This window comes from Musca autumnalis, unplaced genomic scaffold (assembly GCF_047663935.1).
Source record: "Musca autumnalis isolate F117 unplaced genomic scaffold, ASM4766393v1 scaffold_3, whole genome shotgun sequence".
Lineage (NCBI taxonomy): Eukaryota > Metazoa > Arthropoda > Insecta > Diptera > Muscidae > Musca > Musca autumnalis.
In genome coordinates this window covers 801,983-822,113 of record NW_027411866.1, presented here as the reverse complement: position 1 = coordinate 822,113, position 20,131 = coordinate 801,983, and the positions used below count along the sequence as shown (strand labels likewise).

Here is a 20,131-nt window from a genome sequence, read left to right as displayed (position 1 = left end):
GAAAATTTTTGCTGCCTTTCCATTTATTGACTCCAGCCAAGGAATGGCTGTCACAAAGCCTGATCATTTCACGGAAACCTGTGAAGTTAAATGATCTGGGAAAAAGTAAACACCAATAGCATCAGGTAAGCATAAGTGAATTTTCATTTTAGAAAGATCGTTAATGTTTTTTTTTTTCTATTTACAGATATGAAGCATTTCAGTGGATGACCCATACTGTGAATGTGATGGACAAATTGCACAGGTAGCATTATTGCCTTTGTTGGGTAAAGTGAAAAACTGCAACTGGCCAAAATGATACATGTCATAAAGTAGACAAGTTACATGCAGACAACAAAATGTGAACCTAGCTCTTATGACGAAGACATGATTTAAAGAAGGGAGAGTATATGTCCAATTGTGAAATGTTTTTCCAAAGTTATTCTAATAAGATTCTTGTTATCCTTTGCAGATACGTTGCTCTTGTCTTGTGGGTGCATGTGGCTGGATATATACATATTTATAAAAACCAAAAGTATGTGTCAAAGCAACACATACGGATGGAAACAAACGGATTATATGCGACTGAGAAAGGAATTGTCAAATTATGTTCAATAATGGTTTTCGTTACAATGAAACTATGAAACTAAAAAAATGCCTGGATTATTAAATTTGCAACACAATAAATAGTTCATAACACTTTCATGTGGGAATACAGGTAAGTAACCGCTTGCAATTGTTGTCTTTTCTGTTGCTTATTTTGTTTTACTTTTCAGGTATGATTTCAAAGGGGTCTTCTAACCATGAGTTGATGTGTGCATAATAAAATGTACAAATGAACGTGGCTGAATGCGTACAAACGTTTTTATAAAAAAAACAAATGTGTGTGCCTTTGGAAAACAATTGCTCTGTTCAAGAATTGACATGAAGCTACTGATTTTCATTTTTTTAACCTAATGGAAACATATGGATTGAGTGATTGAACAGGAGATTGACAAAATTACTTGCTTAGCGTAGTTTTCACTATAAATATATTGGGGTGTGGCAGAAAAGTAATATGGATATGGATGTGTATAAAAAATGAATGTGGCGATGAGGTCCAGTACAACATTAGAATATTATGATGGTATTTGCAGAGGAAAAATATTGAAAAAAAAACTACCTGCGTACATTTGCATTATGAACATTTCAAATGTGGCCGAACAATAATTGGTTGAATATGAAATGTTTGCAACAGAGAAAAAGTATTCCTATGATGCATATTTATACATTTAAAATGGATACTACATTTTTCAATGAATACAGGTAAATACATATTTTTGAGAGTGTGCGCCCTTATGTTGTTGACATGTCTTTTTATTTTTATTACAGGCATGAATCCAAGGGAGTTTTGTGACCAAATGACAATGACATTTCCAGGTAGAAATGAAAGGTTGCCATATAAGGATAATATTAGTAAGCTGCTACCAACCTATGACTATTAGAAAGACTATATTTTTGAAATTCGGAAAGTATAATTTCAAATTCATAATGTTTTAATAACTCTTCTAATAAGATATTTTGGTTTCTTTTTCAGATAAGTATTTTTGTTACAAGGCCTTTTTATTTTTGTTGGTATGCTTGTTTGTTTATTTTTTTTTAGTATTTTTGAATCTTAATTTAATTATATGAATCAACTACTTTATGATTGTTGATTTATTTAATGTAATTGAATATTTTTTTGATATTATTTTAAACAGTTAATATTGTGTTTTTTTATAATTCAGTTATCAAAATTACTTTTATAAAACTTTTACTGATTTTTTTATGACATACATTAATATTTTGGTAAATAATATTTCTTTGTTTTTCAATATTTTAAATTTTTATCGATATTTTTTATCTTAGGTTTAAGCAGTATAATTAATAATTATATAAAATTTAACTTTTTTATCTATTTTATTTTTGTATAATTATTTTATGATTATTAATCAATTTAATGTTTTTTTAATGAAAATTTTAATTATTGGGTTGAATATATATATTGCAGATAGCGATTTTCTTGTATAAACATTTTGTAAGTAGAAATCTGAAATACAATTAATATATCTTCTATAGCATTAATAGTCTTCTAATTTTATTTAGGAGCATAAAAAATAGAAAATGAAATTGTATTAAAATATTTTAGTTTACATTTATTTGTTAATAAATATATCAAATAAGTTGTTTATTTTAAATTAAAATTTGTTGTTTATGAAAAAAATGGCTTTTTGTTTTAAAAGTAAGTATGGGTATACAATTTGGAGGAAAAAAAAACTTTATATTAGTACTATGACTTTCGAAATCAATGAATTATGCTTACAAAAACGAACAAATATTTACGTTGCTATATAGCCTTACATGAATATGTTTCGCTTTTGATTGCATTATCATATCAATCGATTGGTGACTTCTGTACTCGATTACATCTGCGTACCTGTACAGCACGGTATGGCTCTAAACGTGCCTTCCGGGATACCGATGCGCGAATGCAATCTTGTATAGAGTTTTGGCTATGGGAAATAATGAAAAATTTAAATTGCTCGATAGTTGGGCGCCATAAATGTAACAGCCGTGTACAGTGGAGTTGGTACAAGTTGGTGTGGCTGCGGCTTAGCTCGCCGGAAGGGGGAGTTCTTTTATCCACTTGACTGTACATTTAGAAAATTTTTGTACCATCATCATAATATTGGTTCGATTTATCGGAATTTTTAATTTATGGTCTGTTAATGAGAAGAAAAATACCACAAGGAAACGAATGTACACCAATACTTCTTGACAGCCTTTCAACTTAAAATAAACAATGGTCAGATTTCACTTTGTTTTGAGGTTATGATGTTTTTACCTCATAGGCTTTTCCCACCCCATTTGACATATTTCAGCCAACCTTGGTATTTCAGTAGCCAAGTCTTATTGAAATACCCCAAATACGGAAATATCACTATCTGCAAATCTACTCAACCCATTTTAAGAAAATACTCAGAACATTTTAATTATATTCACTTAAAATTTCAAATTTTTAATTAATTTATTTATAACAGTCTTCATTTTAACATTTTTATATAATATCTACTCTTACATTATTTTATATAATTTTAAATCTATGTATTTTTTTATATATAAAAATTTTGGTTTTAGTTTAACCTTGATTTTTTTTGCATGCATTTATTTTAATATATTTTTTTATGTAGTCATTATTTTATGTATATTTGAAAATATTTACTTTCTTCTTTTCTTTACAGGTTATGTTTCATGATTTTTTTATGTTTTTCAGGTTATCTTTCTAATTTTCATTTAATTTCATGATTTTTCAAATTTCTTTTGGTTATTTAAATAAAATGACAAAAATTTATATCATGCTGGTATTTTTTTACAAAAAGCTTTTATACAGGGATAAATTTGTTCGTATAAATCAAAGCGCCTAAAATGCTGCTTTGAGGTTAGGTACATTAGATTTCCACATGGTGTAAATGAAACTTGTGTAATTGATTTTTGATAATGTGGCTGTTTGTAACCACGTGAAAATGGATTTTGTGGTTATCTCAAATAATCTACAGTTGAGCACTAGTTTTCTTTATATTTAACATATTAGCATCACTTTGAAACAATTTTCTTAAGATTTTCTTTTATATACTTTTGCGCAGTAATTTAAACTACGTTTACACTACCCTTTTAATTTCTGTTTTGTGTACTCACTGATTTTATTTTCAATGTCTGGTGGTGAATAGCAAAATTTCTTCAAGTTAGCCAAGACAGCAGCTTTTGGCGTAATCACGATAACCAAATTTATTTTGGATTGTGTCACCATCTGCTCGTCACAATGAGAATCAAATTTTGATAGGGTTTTTCATCCGACCTAATTTGGAATATTGTGGCAAATCTTCAAGCTAATTTCTTTGGGATTCGACCACAATATTCTGAATTAAATAATGAAAGATGTTTCAATATCTTCTTAAACCGAACTTTATTCAATAACTTTGAATAATTATGCAGACATTTGCTTACCCAAGTGAAGTATATGTACGTGTAAGACCTTTTTGGTAATTGAAAGATATTTCAGCCAATTGCACTCAATAATTATATTATATTTGAATATTAGCACTTTATGTGTATATTTGAATTACTTAAAATTTTGTGATAATTAAGTACTGTCTTCGTTCAAGTACGGTATCGACAGATTTAATTACGAACTTTTTGTTAAACTCTTTTTTCGGAGTGATAAATAACCTCAAAACTTTTGACAACTCTCTGATGACTTCAACAATTGCAATGACTTATAATACAACCCAATGTGACTTTCGGTAGAGGTCAGAATACACATGGAGAAGTTTCAGAGTTGAAATCCTAGTTCCCATACAACTATGGTAGATCCTGACTTCTCTTACTATCTTACATAGATGCTAAGCAGAACATCTAGATGGCGCTGTGTTGGTGGCATTACCATCAATGAATATTAATTTTCGTGATATTTGTGTATGTTTATAATTTATAGCTAATATTCATTCTATATCTGACGTATAGACAAATATAATTAGTTATAAGACCCTCATAATTGGTTCATAAACGAGTAAAAGGCATTTTACACTAGCAAAACAGGTGTGTTGGGAATTTATGTCATTTATTTGACAGACAATCTATGGAATTGACAGCTTAAGTGACGCATGTTTTATAAAACAATGCAAGTGTAAAATGTGTTCAACATGCTTGACTAAAGCTCTGTTCCAGAACTAAAAAGATTTAACAATTTTTACCACTTTATAAAGTACGGGAACAGACCATAAATTTACTAATGATTTGTCGTACAACTGTTTGTCAGCTAACAAAAGTGTTGGTGTAAATCGCCTTATAGCTGAAACAAACAAGACATTTTCCAACACTTACAACACATATGTTCATCATTTTATTTACATTTTGTTATTCACAACAATTCAAATGGGCCGGTCATAGAAATATAAAAATAAAAAAGAATTGTGCAAAGCTGAACATAGTTCTACTGAAAACTATTGGAAAATTTTTGCTGCCTTTCCATTTATTGACTCCAGCCAAGGAATGGCTGTCACAATAGGAAATATTAAAACCAACTTTTCGAAAAATATCGTGAAAAACTGAAAAGTTGTAAATTTTGCAATTCTTTAGTTGACAGAGCAAATAATGAGTTGTACTCATTTTTCTTAAGTTTAAGAAAATGTTTAGTGAAATTTAGCTACTTTTTTATTTAAAATTTTATAATAATTTTGGTTTTGCAATAATATAGTTGACTAACTGTATGTATATTTTTTTGACTTCTTCCATTCCACTCACATACTAAACAATTTCATGCAAAAAATTGCTAAGTTATTGCCTATGTTGTTTTCCCCTCGTTCTAACGGTGTTAAATGTAATTATACTTTAATTAAATAAATAGAAGGATATTGGAAGGACTGATTTTGTTCTCGCCTACTTAGCCCTGTTAACTGACTTGAAAAATGCACGATTTGGAAGAAAATAAAGACAGCGTGTATTATTTAGTTGGCCGATTGTGCAGGAGCATCCTGCTACAGACAGAAGATGTAAATAATGATGGAAAACAAAAGGTTTTGAACAAACTTAAGATCTTGGCTTACAGCATTCTATTGTCAGGGAATGAACGGGAAGAAGAGTTTGAGCCAGAACGAGCTTGGGACGAACAAATTTTTGCGGCCAAGATCAGCTCTCATGCACACAATTTAAACTTTCCAGCGTTTGAAGAACATCTAGAAATAATAAAAATTGAGCCCTACTTCAACACAGAACAAGGCAAAAGCGTAGTGGAACTACTTTTTGCACTGAACGGAAGTAGGCAAGAGGAATATGAAGTAGTAAGAAATATCTTTCGCCTGAGTTTCTAAGATATACATATTTTATATTTGCTGTTTTCTTATTTATATTTACTTTGTATTCTAGTCCAACAATATGTGCACTCCAGTTTTATTGTGTCCTAGCAGTTTTACTTTACACTCTAGTCCCAAAAACAACAAGCACTATCCCGAACTAGTAGATTACGATTTAATGAATCCAAAACCTAGATTCTTCAAAGGCATACAAGAACTGAAATCCAATGATAATCCTTACTTGCCGCACTTTATATTCGGTGGTGAAAAGGACCAACTCGCGGTCATTCAAGATAAATTTTCTCCCAAACAATCAAAGTGGGACGACAGTACATCCGAAATTACATTTACGGGAATGACAAAACGTTTGATTGGTTCGTCAATGCGTATTAATACGAGTGCACTACGGTTGTTTCCAGAATCAATAAATCAACCTGTTGTTAATCGACTAAAAACAAAGAAACCTACGCAAAGGCCAACACTGGGCAATATCAACCATGACAATTCCAACAAAGCAAACAAACAGAAGTTATTCTCATGGAATTGGGAAGGATTGGGTTGTTTTGGTATAACATGTTCCAAACCATTTGCCGGAGATGCCAGTGTTACCTTATTATTGCAGAGTTATATCAATGAAACGAAAAACCAGCTATTTATCGCAAAGGTTCTAAATGAAAAAAATTTTATAGCTGATCTGAAATTGTTGACAGGTACATCATTGACTGTCCCATCAGTAAACGTAAACATGTTGCACTAACAAAACTTTTGTATGTCTTACAGTTGGCATACAATCGGACACATTTTATCACGACGATTTCATCATATTCTCCATGGAGTCTAATATAACCATTGAAGGTGTATTACCAGCCACTGTAAAGAATTTAGTCACAGAGTTTCTTGAATGCGGAACATGTTACAAACGAATGCAAACCATGATTATGAAGAGAGACTATAAACTCATGTTCGAGGGATTCATGTTTAAGGTAATGTTTTCGAACTCACACTGTGCATCGCATTAGTAACAAAAGTTGTAAAATATAGGCCTTGTGTAGTGCTATTGACGAATACTTAATGACTTTTCGCCAATTTGTATTTGCCTACGACGATGAACACATAGTAGGTTATTATCAGCGTATCAACAAAATGATGAAGCAAATAAATTGTCTGTCCTACACGTTGGCAATTCATCCGAAAGGTGTGTAAAATATTAGGCATTTAGTTCCTTTTATAATGTTTTTCTTATTTTGTTTTATATTTCTTTGTCTTAAAGTTGATGCCACTGTAAAACCTCCAATGGGATCTCAATTTCTGGGCTATTTATACAGGGAAATAATGCGTTTAACAGAGAATGATTTGATTGCTGTATTAATTTATTTATTAAAAAAGTGTTGTCACGTTTATTTCAAGTAAGTTTAAAATATAAAATAGGCCTGGATGTCCTCAGTAAGCCTCAGTTTTTTTAAATGAAAGTGTTCACTTGACCTGCTATGAAAAAACATTACATTGGATATTATATATATAAAACACCCAACTGCCTTTATGTTGAAACAGCAGAGAGACAAAATTACGTGGATTTTACATTCGGAATAAGGCTCACCGTGTAGGAGTGAGACCGGTCTATTAGAGCAGCCCTATTTTCTTAAACACTTCATATCTACAAATCATATATTTTTAATATTTTTATTCTATGAAAGGATATCTTTAAAGATATTGAAAATATGTTTGTCTAAATAATTTAATAATCTCTAATTATAGACACTTGCAGAAGTGGATTTACTATGGATTGTTGGATGATCCTTGCAATGAGCTATTTATTGCTTTTGTGGATCATTACAGGGAAAACACAAAATACTTCTATGATAAAGCCTATTCAGTTCGCAAAGAAGTTGTACCTGATTTCTTTCAAAACTTCGAAGATCAAATATTGCAATGTGGCAAGTACACTATGCTACTCAAGGCATATGATCCAAATGTAAGTAGGAATAAATAAATGAATTGAATAATGAATAATGCCTCTTTTTTCCATTCGACGCACATATTTTACAAATTCTTACAAATAGCATCCTTTATTTGAATTGGATTACCCGCCCATATCAGTGTGCCTTTCTGTTGGTGAAATTGAGAGTTTAGAAGCAACATGCAAGTCGTATTTCGACAATGCTCGTAGTCTATGTTCGAGTCCAGTAACAATCGGTGAAGTATTTGAAACTAGAAAGGAGGCAAAACGTCAGTTTTTCCAGCGTATGCTCGAGAGATCTCGAGCTAATCTTGAACGTTGGACCGACGAACAGAAAGATATGGCGCAGGCGGCCACAGAACGGAAGAAAAAACTGCTTGAAGAACTTTCAACACAATTGCAAGATGCTAGGAAGCGGAAAATTCTTGAACGCAAAGCCAATGTAGAAAACGAATTAAAATATCTACGAGAAGCTGAACATATAGAACAGCAGCGCGTTGCAGTAGATAACATCAACTTACGAAAACGCATAGAATACTATCAAGAATTGCATAACATGATAACCGAAAAAGATAAAAAAAACAACACAAAGTTATCACTGGTAATACCACCCACGGTTATGTTGTTACCATCACCTCGAACCCCAGTAAGTACAGCTGGGACAGAGTTTGAATCTTGCTTCGGAGATGAGGAACAGACGTCAGAATATGAGGAGTGCATTTCGGATGATTTTATAGACAAGTTCAAGGAAAACGAAGTTGAGCTTCAAATCATGTCGAAGACAAATCACGGGACAGATAAAGAGGAAAACGCAGTACTTAATAAGGGAAATCAGGATTTAATAATAAATGGCGGACTAAAGCGTAGTACTTCGGATGTAATTAACTCCAATGATTTTCCAGACAAAGATGACAGTTTGCAGCGTAACCGGCTGAAAGCTATGTCGGGTACTAATATTGCAAATTGTATGCATTGGGAAAACAATTCTGTTACACATACGAGGAAAGAGGAAGGAATAGGTAAGTAATTTGTATCCACGTTTAGAAAATTGCAGAGAAGTCACATTTTGGTAGTCATTGCAGGTGGCGAAACTAGCAAGCTTCGAGTTTTAACTGAAGAATTCGGAATTCGTGGCAAAACTTCCCAGAAAGTATTCGTAGCAGATGTTAATCTCAATTTGTCAGAGAACACATTAACCGATCTGCAACGTAATCGTCGCCGCATGATGCAAAACGATTTGTTCAGTGAAGTCAACACAAATGTTTTGGATAATCGATCGCTAATGTACCTTGATTTGAACAGTGACAGGTCTAGAAACCGTAAGAAGGTTTTGGAAAGTGAATACAATATAATTACCGGATGTCCTCAAATGAAAAAAGCTAACTCGGTGGTGAATATTCCCAGCGACACTCCACTAACCCCTATGTCGACTGCATCCGATGATGTTCAGTTAACGAAGGATGGTTTAAGTGACAGTGAGGCTGACAAATGCAATGGGAATATAAGCTCGGAGACACAGATTTTTTCAAATTCTAATAATCATACACTTAGTTTAAAAATCGACATACAAGCTGAATATGAAGTTTCACAAGAACAGGAGCTAACAACAGCAAATACATGCTATGAACCAACACCAGAATGTGCACTGAATACGGCTGGGCTCATGGCCAAGCAAGGATTTTTGTTTCCGAGCGATGACAAGGGCACCGGACGTCAACAAAATAACTCTGTCGATAATTTTACTAATCATGTGGTACAGCTAGAAAATGGCGAGATGGATTCGCCTAGCAAAACGAACTGCGATAACCCATATAAGCGATGCGAAGAATTAATTGCCACAAATTTTAAATGTAGCACATCAAGTCCTTTTATGCGTCTTAATATGTTCACAAACAATTCGTCAGAGATCAGAAAGGACTCTGCCTTAACTGAATTTCTTACAGAATTTCTACAAAAATCTGTCATAATTCCGATGAGTACTCATTTGGAGCTGGTAAATAACGAAGTTATGCGCATGTTTTTACATGACCTAAAAGTGCTGGACCACTTTAGGAGCTTGCGAAACTATTTCTTTATGATGGACGGAGAATTTGGGTCCATTATATGTGACGGCATTATTGGCAAGTTAGAAGCAGGGGCCAAACCGGAAAAATTGCTGAATTATCAAATATTACATTCGATTTTGGACACAGCATTGGGCGCTAGTATTACAGGTGATTTTATTTTCTCTATATATTCGACTATCGGTTATGGTTTGGGCTATAAAATATGGAACAGAGTATGTAAATGTTGTCACTTTCAAAGATCAATTTTTTGTTAGTTTTAAACCTTCCTTATCCGTATACCCTAACCCATATATGCATAAGAGGCTGCATCAATTTGTTACCTGTTGCCTAATTTGCGTGTAATCCGTGTGTAATACAATGCGTCGCATTCATTCTGTATCACTGCTATATGGAATAGGATGCTTAAGACATTCACAAAACAACTGACGTTTCGAAGTCAGCCGTAAACTCATTCTTTTTTTTGTTCTTTAGGGAAGGACAAAAATGCAGAAAATTTGTCATTTATTGTTAGTGATGTTCCAGATAAGTTTGAACTCTCTTCACCGGATGTTTTAAATAATCTCAGTCTAAGTTACCGCATAAACTGGCCACTAAATCTTATTTTGAATCCAGAAACTTTGGAACAGTATGCCAACATCTTTAAGTATCTGGTACGCGTGAGACGCATCAGTTGGATTCTAGAAAGAAGCTATCAAATTCTTAAAGAGAATGTTAAACAACATGGAAAAGACATTCTGAGGTCGCCGCAGTATCGACATGTTCAATTGATTCGTCATAAATTTTACCACTTTGTTGTACATTTGCAAAATCATATCACATCAAATGCTTTGCAAGCCTCTTGGAAAACTTTTAAGGATGAACTTATTTCAGCAAAGTCCATCGAAGACATATACAGGAAGCACGCCACCTACATAAAGCGAATATTGTTCTTATGTATGTTGAACAAAAGGAGTGCAGAGTTTTACAATGCCATCGACAATATCTTTAAAATTTCAATACGGTTTTACAAGTTAGTACCTCCTCTATATACGCAACAATGTTTCCACATTTTACTAATGAACATATGTATCCGTATTTTTTCAGCAACTTAAAGTCGAGAGAGTTTAAACTGAAGCCTGGAGAAGAATTCTATACGCACTCTAGATATGAGAAACTAGTTTATGATGAAATCGAATTCAATAAGTTCATTAAATACACAATATATTTGGGCAATAAAATTGTTCGACATGGATATCAGGCGGAAATTGGCGAATTTATAAATTTGATTAACTATAATCAGTACTATCTTAATTCAATATACTAATAAATGCAATTTCGTTGAACATGTACATGCTGTTCCTTCCCAAGAACAAAATTTAATTTTGAAAGGTCGCGTTGCCAGTTGCAATTTTTACATTACGTATGGCAAAATTCGCCCGACGACGTCAAATTCTGTCGCCATAAAGATCATTTTCGGGCGACAACAGATAAGCTGTGACCGTGCATATTTAAAAAAAAAAAATAAAAATTGAAACATAAGTAACATTTTTATTGCATTTTTTTTGGAGATTCTTGCTATCAGGAAAGCCCATGAATTGGTTGAAAGGGCTTGAAGGCAGCCTTACAGGACCGGTGACTATATATCGCTCATTTACTCAAAGAGTGACATAACTCCAAAAATGCGTCTTCTGATTTAGCAATTTCTATTTTTTCTACGACTTCTACTTTATCTTGTGTCAAATTTTCATATTGTTATCTCTAAAACTCGGCGATTTACAGTTCATTTACTACGAGTTTCGCATAACTCAACACAAAAGTTTTTTTAATGGGCCGATTCCGTACAGCGAGGCGTGTCGCGTTGCCAGTAGCAATTATTCCATTACGTATGGCAAAAGTCGCACGACGACGTCAAATTTTGTCGCCGTAATGTTCATTTTAAGGCGACAACAAATTAGCTGTCGTCGTTCATTTTAACTAACGAATAAAAAAAAATAAAAATAACTTGTTATCGACGATTATTTTCTATCGCTGTACGTAGTGCATTTTTTAAATTTTGTCACAGAGACGATAGACGACGCGACATGACTCGCCTTGCTGTACGGAATCGGCCCATAAGTTTATGAAGAACTAAAACACTTCAAATCATGCACAGAAATTTAGCACTGATTTCTGGCAAAATATGGTCCAAGTAGTTATTTTAGTTTTAGTGTAATAATCTTTTTAAGTTAGGAAGTTAAAATTCAATCGCCAACTTAAAACGCGTTTTTCGCGAAACTTGATTTTTCGAGATATGTCACTCTTTGAGTAAATGAGCGATATGTCGATAGTCAAGCGGCCCTCAAGTCTCTCAAGTCATGGACAATAAATTCAAGAGCTATTCTTGATTGTAAGAGAGCTCTGCAGGATATACGCCATATCGTAAAGCTATGTTGGGTTCCGGGTAACAGCAACATTATGGGAAACGAGGTAGCAGATGAACTTTGCTCTCGGTCTATCGACTTATCAGTTAATGAAACCGTTCGGCCACCGATGTGCCACTACATCGGCAAACTTCGGGAGATCTTCAACGAGAGAGCACATCAAAGATGGCTATTGGAACCTGGTTGTAGGGTATCCAAGGCAATCTGGCCTGTGGTCTCTCGTGGAAGAACGGCTTCCCTCCTCTCACTTCATAAGTTGGGGATGAAAATCGTGGTGGGACTTATAACAGGTCACTGCAGAGTGAGATCTCCAACTTCAAAATGGGACTACAGTGGCATTGACTACTGCAGACTATGTGAAGATGCGGCGGGAGATAGAGGCTGTCGAAAATCTGCTTTGTAGGTGCCCCTTGTTGCAAGCAACGAGATACCGAACACTAGGTAGATATGAGATGGACACTCTGACCTTCCTGTCTAACATAGATCCCATGGTCCTACTCAACTTTGCCAAACATCTATCATGGCTTGGCAAAGGTCTTAAAAAACCAATAATAATCAGACTCTTTTCACTCTTCCAGAACATTCTCATCTATACCTTGGCATCAATCTCCATCCTATTTTTAGGTTATGGCCGAATCATGTGCGCTATGATATACTTGAATACTGGACTATATAGTAGACACCCTAAGTGTTAAATTGAAACACGTGATCTTATTGAATGTTACATAGAGAGTGAGAATATATGAGTTTATTATTAATGACAGTTGTCACTTACAAGTTGTATACAACATATGATGATAACTAGTATGTTATCGATAACTATCTCTGACATTTCTTCCTTCCTTAACAATTGCTCTGTTCCAGAACCTGCAAGAATCTACTATTTTTTACTACGATAACAATTTTTCCTTTATGTTATCGGAAAAAATAGTAAAAATTAGTAGATTCTTGCAGTACTGGAACAGACCAAATAATTCATTTATTAATGCTTAATAGAGAAATGTATTTTTATAATAAAGAAATGTATTTACTTATAAAATGCATTATAAATTTAACCGATTCGGAGCCCTTATTTGTCTAGATGAACGCCGTAAATGTTGTGGTTCTGTAGCAGCAGGTGTTAATAAACTTGTAGTATCTTGGACCTCTTCATGATCCGCTGATGCAGATAAATCCTCAGGAGAGACAGGTTGATATTCACTATCAGGATTCCTTACAAAGTTATGCTCAAATGAAGATGGCAAACTAGCGCTACCTTCTCTCTCCTTAGCTGCGCTTTCGTTCTCGTGCGTTGACGCAACCAACCGCATTTGGTCAATGTGTCTTCTCCAAACACGATTATCTTCCAGCTCCACATCGTAGTGTAACTCTCCCACTTTTCGAATAACTTTGCCACAACGCCATTTCTCACCTGACAAATATTCACGCACCATCACCTTTTACCCTTCTGAAAACTGTATTTTCGGTACAGGACGATCCGGCTCCTCCACCCCTCTTGGTACAATTAAATCCAGGCGTGATGAAATTTGACGACCCAACATAAGCATCGCTGGAGACCTGCCTGTACTTGGGTGCACTGCTCTTCGATATGCTAACAAGATCCTTGATATTTCTTTTTGCAAATCCGGCCCGGTACATTTTACTGCTTTCAACTTATTTTTTATTGTTTGCACGAAACGTTCCGCGAGTCCATTTGTGGCGGGGTGGTAAGGTGCGCCCATTTTATGCTGTATGCCATTACTCTTTAGGAATCTTTGAAATTCTTTCGACGTAAACTGCGTCCCATGATCGCTTACGAAAATTCTCGGAGCTCCCATCCTTGCGAATATTTCCCGACAAAGCTGTATTGTGGCCTCCGCTGTCATACTCGATGTCAAATGAACCTCGGGCCACTTACTAAAGGCATGAACCAGGATCAAAAGGTATTTTCCATGATTTGGGCCGGCAAAATCGGCATGAACACGTTCGAATGGGTACGTTGCGACACTCCACGGATGACTTGGCGATGTTTTCCCAGGATCCGGTCGAACCATTTGACAAGGCCTGTATGTCTGTACCAGACGCTCGATTCCTTTATCCATAGTAGGCCACCAACAATAACCCCGTGCCAATGCTTTCATTTTTGGTATACCAAAATGACCGGAATGCAGCTCTGCTGATATCCGCTGCCGTAGTTTGCGTGGAATGTAAACACTGATGCCACGCATTAAACATCCCTGTTGTAGTGCAAATTCAGTTTGTTGTAAATGAAATCGGTGTCTTGGTTCACACTCACGTCAATGCTTCAAACCTTCCAACAAAACTTTTACCTCCTCGTCCTTTTGCGTTTCTTTCCTTAATTCATCCAAAGTCACCGGTAAACTTTGCAGCAATTCCATTTCTATTACATCTACTTCCTCAATATTCGCATTCTTACCTTCCAGAGGCAATCTCGACAATGCATCTGCATTCGAATTTTCCTTAGATTTCTTGACCTGTATAATGTAATTGAACGATGATAAGAATAAAGCGTAATGTTGCATTCTACTGGCTGTAAGTACTGGTAGTCCTTTATCGGGTGAGAAAATCTGGGCTAAAGGCTTATTATCCGTTACCAGCGTAAATTTCCGTCCGTATAAATATTGATGGAACTTTCGAATGCCAAAAACTATAGCGTAAGCCTCTTTATCTATCTGACTGTATTTCTGCTGAGTCTTTGTTAGGGTTTGCGACGTAAATTGTATTGGTCTCTCCGATCCATCCGGATAAGTATGGCTCAACACCGCCCCTACTCCATATGGGCTTGCATCCACCGCTAATTTCAGAGGCAACTTGGGATCGTAAAATGCCAGCACTATATTTGAACCCATTATTTTTTTAATTTTCCGAAACGATTTTTCACAGTCATCATCCCAACTAAAAGGCACCTTTTGTTGCAGCAATTTATTTATAGGGTACAGGATCGCACTTAAATTTTCTACAAAACTTCCATAATAATTGATTAGACCCACCAGCGCTTTTACCTCGTCTCTATTTACCGGCCGCTTCATGTTCGATATTGCTTCCATCTTTTCATCAGTTTTACTTATGCCACCTTTGCTAGCCTCGTATCCGCAATACTGAATTTTGTTTTGCATCCACTCACATTTATTCAAATTAATTCGCATATTACATTCGTTTAGTCGTTGTAATACCTGTTCAACCCTCCGCATATGCTCCAAATCATTTTCAGCTGTTATCCGAATGTCATCTAAAAATACGGCAACACCGGGAATGCCTCTCAGCAGCTGCTCCATAAATCGTTGCCATTTAGCCGGGGCACTAGCTATGGCAAACATTAGTCTCGTCGGCTGAAACAATCCTTTATGTGTATTTAGAGTTAAAAGATGACGATCATGCGGATGAATTTCCAACTGCAAGTAGGCCTTCGATAGATCCAATTTCGTAAATTTGTCTCCCCCTGCCATCGTACTAAATAGTTCATCCACATTTGGGAGGGGGTACTCATCAACTTTCAGCACTGGATTTATTGTTATTTTGTAGTCACCGCACAATCTTACCTGCCTGTCTTTTTTAGGCACTACCATGGTACAATCATTAAAAGGTAGGGCACAGCACACATCTGATTACAATTTTTTCCTGAGGTCCTCCTATTGTGTCAAAACAGTTTTGACAAAGTTGGCAAACGGCAAAATAAATTTATTCAAAATCACATTGGAAACATACAAAAACAAATATAGAAGATGTACAATTTTGAAAGCAGAAATGACTTCAACATTGTCGACGTGTTCTTGCATTAAACGATGGGGTCAGATGAGTGGAATATGCTGTGGATATGTGTTGTTATTGCAGCTTACCGATGTCCAACTTCCGTGTTGTGTCTGTCCGTAACAATAAATCTAATACTGCTAACGGCCATGTTTTGTCGCTGAGAAGTCTATCAACATGATTCCTTTGGCAGAAGCTTCACTGGGAAGACAGAATTTTCGGACTGTTGGACCAAAGTCATTCTCCTTTCCAATTTCGGCATTAAAATCGAATAAAATAAATGTGTCATGTGCAGGACAACTATCATGCGTTTCTTCTAAGCGCTCGTAAAATATATATTTGGTCTGTTCGGACCCGCATGTGCCGGGGCCATTAGGTGTTATTGTGGCGCCTTTCCCAATGCATCGTATATCCTGTATGGCAGTAATATCGGTCTTGTATTTTTCAAGTACATATTCCAAAGCGTAAACTGCACCTTCTGTGAAGATTCCGAACATTCCAGGTGCAGATTCGCTGTTTGTAATCCATAAAACTTTTGCGTGGTCATCAACGTAAGATGGGGGTGTTTTCTGTTTCTATGTTTTTCATAATACGATCTTTTGGAACGATGGGTTACTAGCCCAATGCCCAGCTCAAGTTTTTAGGGTTCTTATGAGTAAACATGTTAGCTCACTAACCTTAACAGATGGTAAAGGTAGCTTGGAAGGTGGCACCACGGTGAGCTTAGTGACCACTGGGCCGGGCGAACGTTTTATATCCTCCGCCGTTAAGTTTTCTGAACTAAAATTTACAGGTTTCCTTGTATGGGGGTTATACCATAACGTGGACTTTATAAAAAATTTTTTGTGGAAATGTGTTTTAACTTCTGCAGATACAAAGTCTTAAATTACAAGGGCAAATTGGGCTAATACATTCAAAATTCTTGAAAGCGACAATTCGCGTTATATGGGGCTATACCAAAACGTGGGCATACATATGTAAAATATTTCAATTTAAATATTTGACAATATTTCAAATAAACAAAACCTGTTGCATTTGTTATTAGTCATTTGAAGTTATAAGCAAACCGGCATCAGAGTTGTTTTTTTATAATTTCATGAACCTGCCCAACCTTCTAATAATTGAACCATGGGCACTACTACTATTGGCGTAGCCCAATCACTTGCACTAACTGGTTCTAGCAATCCATCTCGAAGTTGTTTTTCCAATTCCTCCTCTACGGGTTGTACCAGGGAAAATGGAACCCTTCGTGCTTTAAAAAACTTTGGAACAGCACCTTCCATTATCGACAACCTTGCCTGATAACCGGTTATTTTACCCATAGTTGCAGAAAATACCTTTGAGTATTTACTTATCAAATGTTTAATTTCTTGATCAGCCTTCGATGCACTTATTCGATTAACCATTGTGTCGCCTTTCCCCAATTTATCCTCCAATATAGCTGTCCAATTAAGCTTAATCATTCTCAACCATTCCCGTCCCAGCAGTGGGTTCCTCTGAGATTTGACAATATACAATTTTAATGGAGTATACGTCTCAATACCATCCATTGTAACGATTATGTAACCTACACAGTCTAGAGGAGTGTGGCAATAACTATACAGTACCGTGTCACTCATAAATTTTCTCTTTCGCAAAATGTTTCTTTGCATCCACCAAATTTATTATTGATACAGGTGCACCAGTATCGATTTCAAAGCATATTGTGGCACTGTTAATTTTGAATCGATGCGAGATTTTAGCACGGTTCTTGGCCACCTGTTAATTTTGAATGTTCTTAACGTCACCTTCGTATATCTGATTTATCTCTTCCACCAAGTTCTGCTCGTCCTCGCTGATGTCTTCACTTATTTGATTCAGATGTCGTGATGCCTTCAAACATACCCGCCGTATGTGCCCTTTCAATTTGCAAAAATGACAGATTGTGTCCCCATGTACGCATTGATTTGCCAAATGTTTTCCGCTACCACATCTAAAACATTTCTTATTTTCTTTAGGCTGTTGCAGCTTCTTTACTTTCTTCCGATCGCCAATCAAATCCACCACCATATTATTTGTTCCTTGATGTAACTCCATGCCGCCCTTTGCTGCCGCTTCACATGTATTTGCCATATTAATAGCCGAGTCTATTGTCAAGTCGGCTTTCTCCAGTAAACGACTCTGTATAGTTGAATTCCTCAACCCAAATACAAACTGATTCCGTAAAGCCGTATTTAAGTATGACCCAAAATCACAATTAGTAGCCAACCTCCTCAGCGTTACCAAATATTCTGCACACGTTTCGTCCTCCTTCTGTCTACATAAATTAAATCTGTAATTTTTAAAATTACGTTAGGTTTCGGATTGAAATGTTCACTCAGCAATTTCACTATCTCCTCATACGTTTTGTCCTCTGGATTACTTGGTGACAATTTGTCGCAGAGCATATCGTAGGTTCCAGCACCCATGTAATGCAGAAGGAACATTTTCTTTTTAACCTCTGCGCACTCAAAAATGTTCAATGCCGTCTCAAAACGACGTACCCACCTTTGCCAGGTAGTGACTCTCGCATCAAATGGTTCGAAGTTAAATCCCGACACTTGAATTTTCGTTGCAGCCTCTGTTGACATAATTGTACTTTTTTCTTTTGCAAAAAGGCAGTGAATTATCAAATCTCAGTTAACTTTAACCTTACTCGTCGCCAAATGTTAAATTGAAACACGTGATCTTATTGAATGTTACATAGAGAGTGAGAATATATGAGTTTATTATTAATGACAGTTGTCACTTACAAGTTGCACACAACATATGATGATAACTAGTATGTTATCGATAACTATCTCTGACACAAAGCATATCCGGTATCCCATGTGAAGATCCTACGACTTCCCCCGATGACGCAATCACAGCTTAAAGTACTCAAAATATGCAATTTTTACAAGGTCCGACGTATGTTTTCTATATTTTTTGATATATGTATGTTAGAGTTGTGCGAAAGGAACTATATGGAACTATCTAGTTCACTTCGCAGTTCCAATGGCCCACATTTTTTCTTTGAACAAACTGCGTATACTTACTATCACACGTTATATTTCATGTTGTTACTCATACGTTTTGGAACTAGTACAAGGAACTAGGAACTAGATTACCCAACTCTAATGTATGTATATTCACCATAATTATTTCAAAATCTGTTTGTATCGAACGTACAACATCCCCTTAATATATTAAGTGTCGAAAAACCCACAAAAAATATTTGTTTGTATCCGGAAATAACGAAATTCTGGGCAAAACTCGTAAAAACCGATTTTGAGCTATATCTCAAGAACAAGAGCTGATGGAGAAATACCGCGACCGGATATGAAAAGATGCGTGAAATTTCTTAAAAAAACCTATTTGGTTTTTTTTACGCGGCGGATCTAATTAGCCCATCGAATCCATCCACTAAAACCGAGGATGTAGATACCTTGGAAATAGGAAATTCAGCAAAAATATGTTTTGACAAATCCGCGTACTAAACCGCGATTTTCTTCAAAAATTTTTACATAAATTGAATCCTTTTTATGCGATTATAATGTTTGCGAAAACGCGTGCCATAAATTACAGAGATGTGCGAGTAAGATGGGTCTTTTATGAATGTGGAGGTACATCCGCGGTTCTTGAAAATCTATTTGAAATAGATGTATATTGACGTATTTTTGATGGGCACTAATGATCCGGATGCGCATCAAAATCGTATGCATGTTGCGCGACTTTTACCCACTTTAAGGTTTCATGCATAGTGTGATGTAGCTGACGGCACACTTTGGCCGCTGAGTGAAACATCGAAATATTCATAGATATTAAAAGAGATTGATTCGCTGTATCCAAAATCGGATGCACATCAAATGATTTTAACTAATTCGCGAATAACAGGCTTTTTAATTTTCATATTTTTTAAATGATTGTAATTTCAATATTACTCTTACTTTCCTGTCCATTATAAATTATCACAGTAAGCAGTTAAGCTCTCGCGAAGGTAAACCATATTGAAGAAGTTTTAGCAGTATACATACATTAATTATTGTATTGTATTTTAACGAAATAGTTGGAGAACTCCCAAATATTTTTTTTTTCTAATAATTTTTCTAATCAAAC

General features: G+C 35.4%; 2 protein-coding genes across 11 annotated transcripts; one reads left to right on the top strand and one right to left on the bottom strand.

Annotated features, from left to right (window-relative positions):
- The first annotated feature begins 4,899 nt into the window (after window positions 1–4,899).
- Window positions 4,900–11,197, top strand: Grip163 (gamma-tubulin complex component 6). 8 transcript variants are annotated; one of them, XM_073974210.1, is made up of 12 exons: window positions 4,900–5,109; window positions 5,332–5,374; window positions 5,442–5,834; window positions 5,920–6,556; window positions 6,627–6,829; window positions 6,888–7,041; window positions 7,117–7,252; window positions 7,602–7,818; window positions 7,907–8,822; window positions 8,886–10,016; window positions 10,341–10,878; window positions 10,953–11,197. In XM_073974210.1, the coding sequence occupies exons 3-12, from the start codon at window positions 5,463–5,465 to the stop codon at window positions 11,170–11,172; spliced, it is 4,524 nt and encodes a 1,507-aa protein (XP_073830311.1). In that variant the 5' UTR covers window positions 4,900–5,109; window positions 5,332–5,374; window positions 5,442–5,462; the 3' UTR covers window positions 11,173–11,197. The 8 variants fall into 8 exon arrangements, with proteins under 8 accessions (XP_073830311.1, XP_073830313.1, XP_073830309.1 ...); XM_073974206.1 differs by having other exon boundaries at window positions 4,911–5,109; window positions 8,877–10,016; XM_073974207.1 differs by having other exon boundaries at window positions 4,911–5,112; window positions 8,877–10,016.
- A 1,785-nt stretch (window positions 11,198–12,982) lies between these two features.
- Window positions 12,983–18,624, bottom strand: LOC141397761 (uncharacterized). Of its 3 annotated transcripts, none has more exons than XR_012411496.1 (3): window positions 18,398–18,624; window positions 15,286–18,326; window positions 12,983–15,232 (listed from the first exon to the last, which is right to left on the bottom strand). XR_012411496.1 is itself a non-coding variant. In XM_073974448.1 (2 exons), exons 1-2 carry the CDS (start codon window positions 18,622–18,624, stop codon window positions 17,777–17,779), a joined length of 777 nt encoding a protein of 258 aa, XP_073830549.1. In that variant the 3' UTR covers window positions 12,983–17,776. The 3 variants fall into 3 exon arrangements, 1 of the variants encoding a protein (XP_073830549.1); XR_012411497.1 differs by having other exon boundaries at window positions 12,983–15,224; XM_073974448.1 differs by having other exon boundaries at window positions 12,983–18,326.
- Window positions 18,625–20,131: the final 1,507 nt, after the last annotated feature.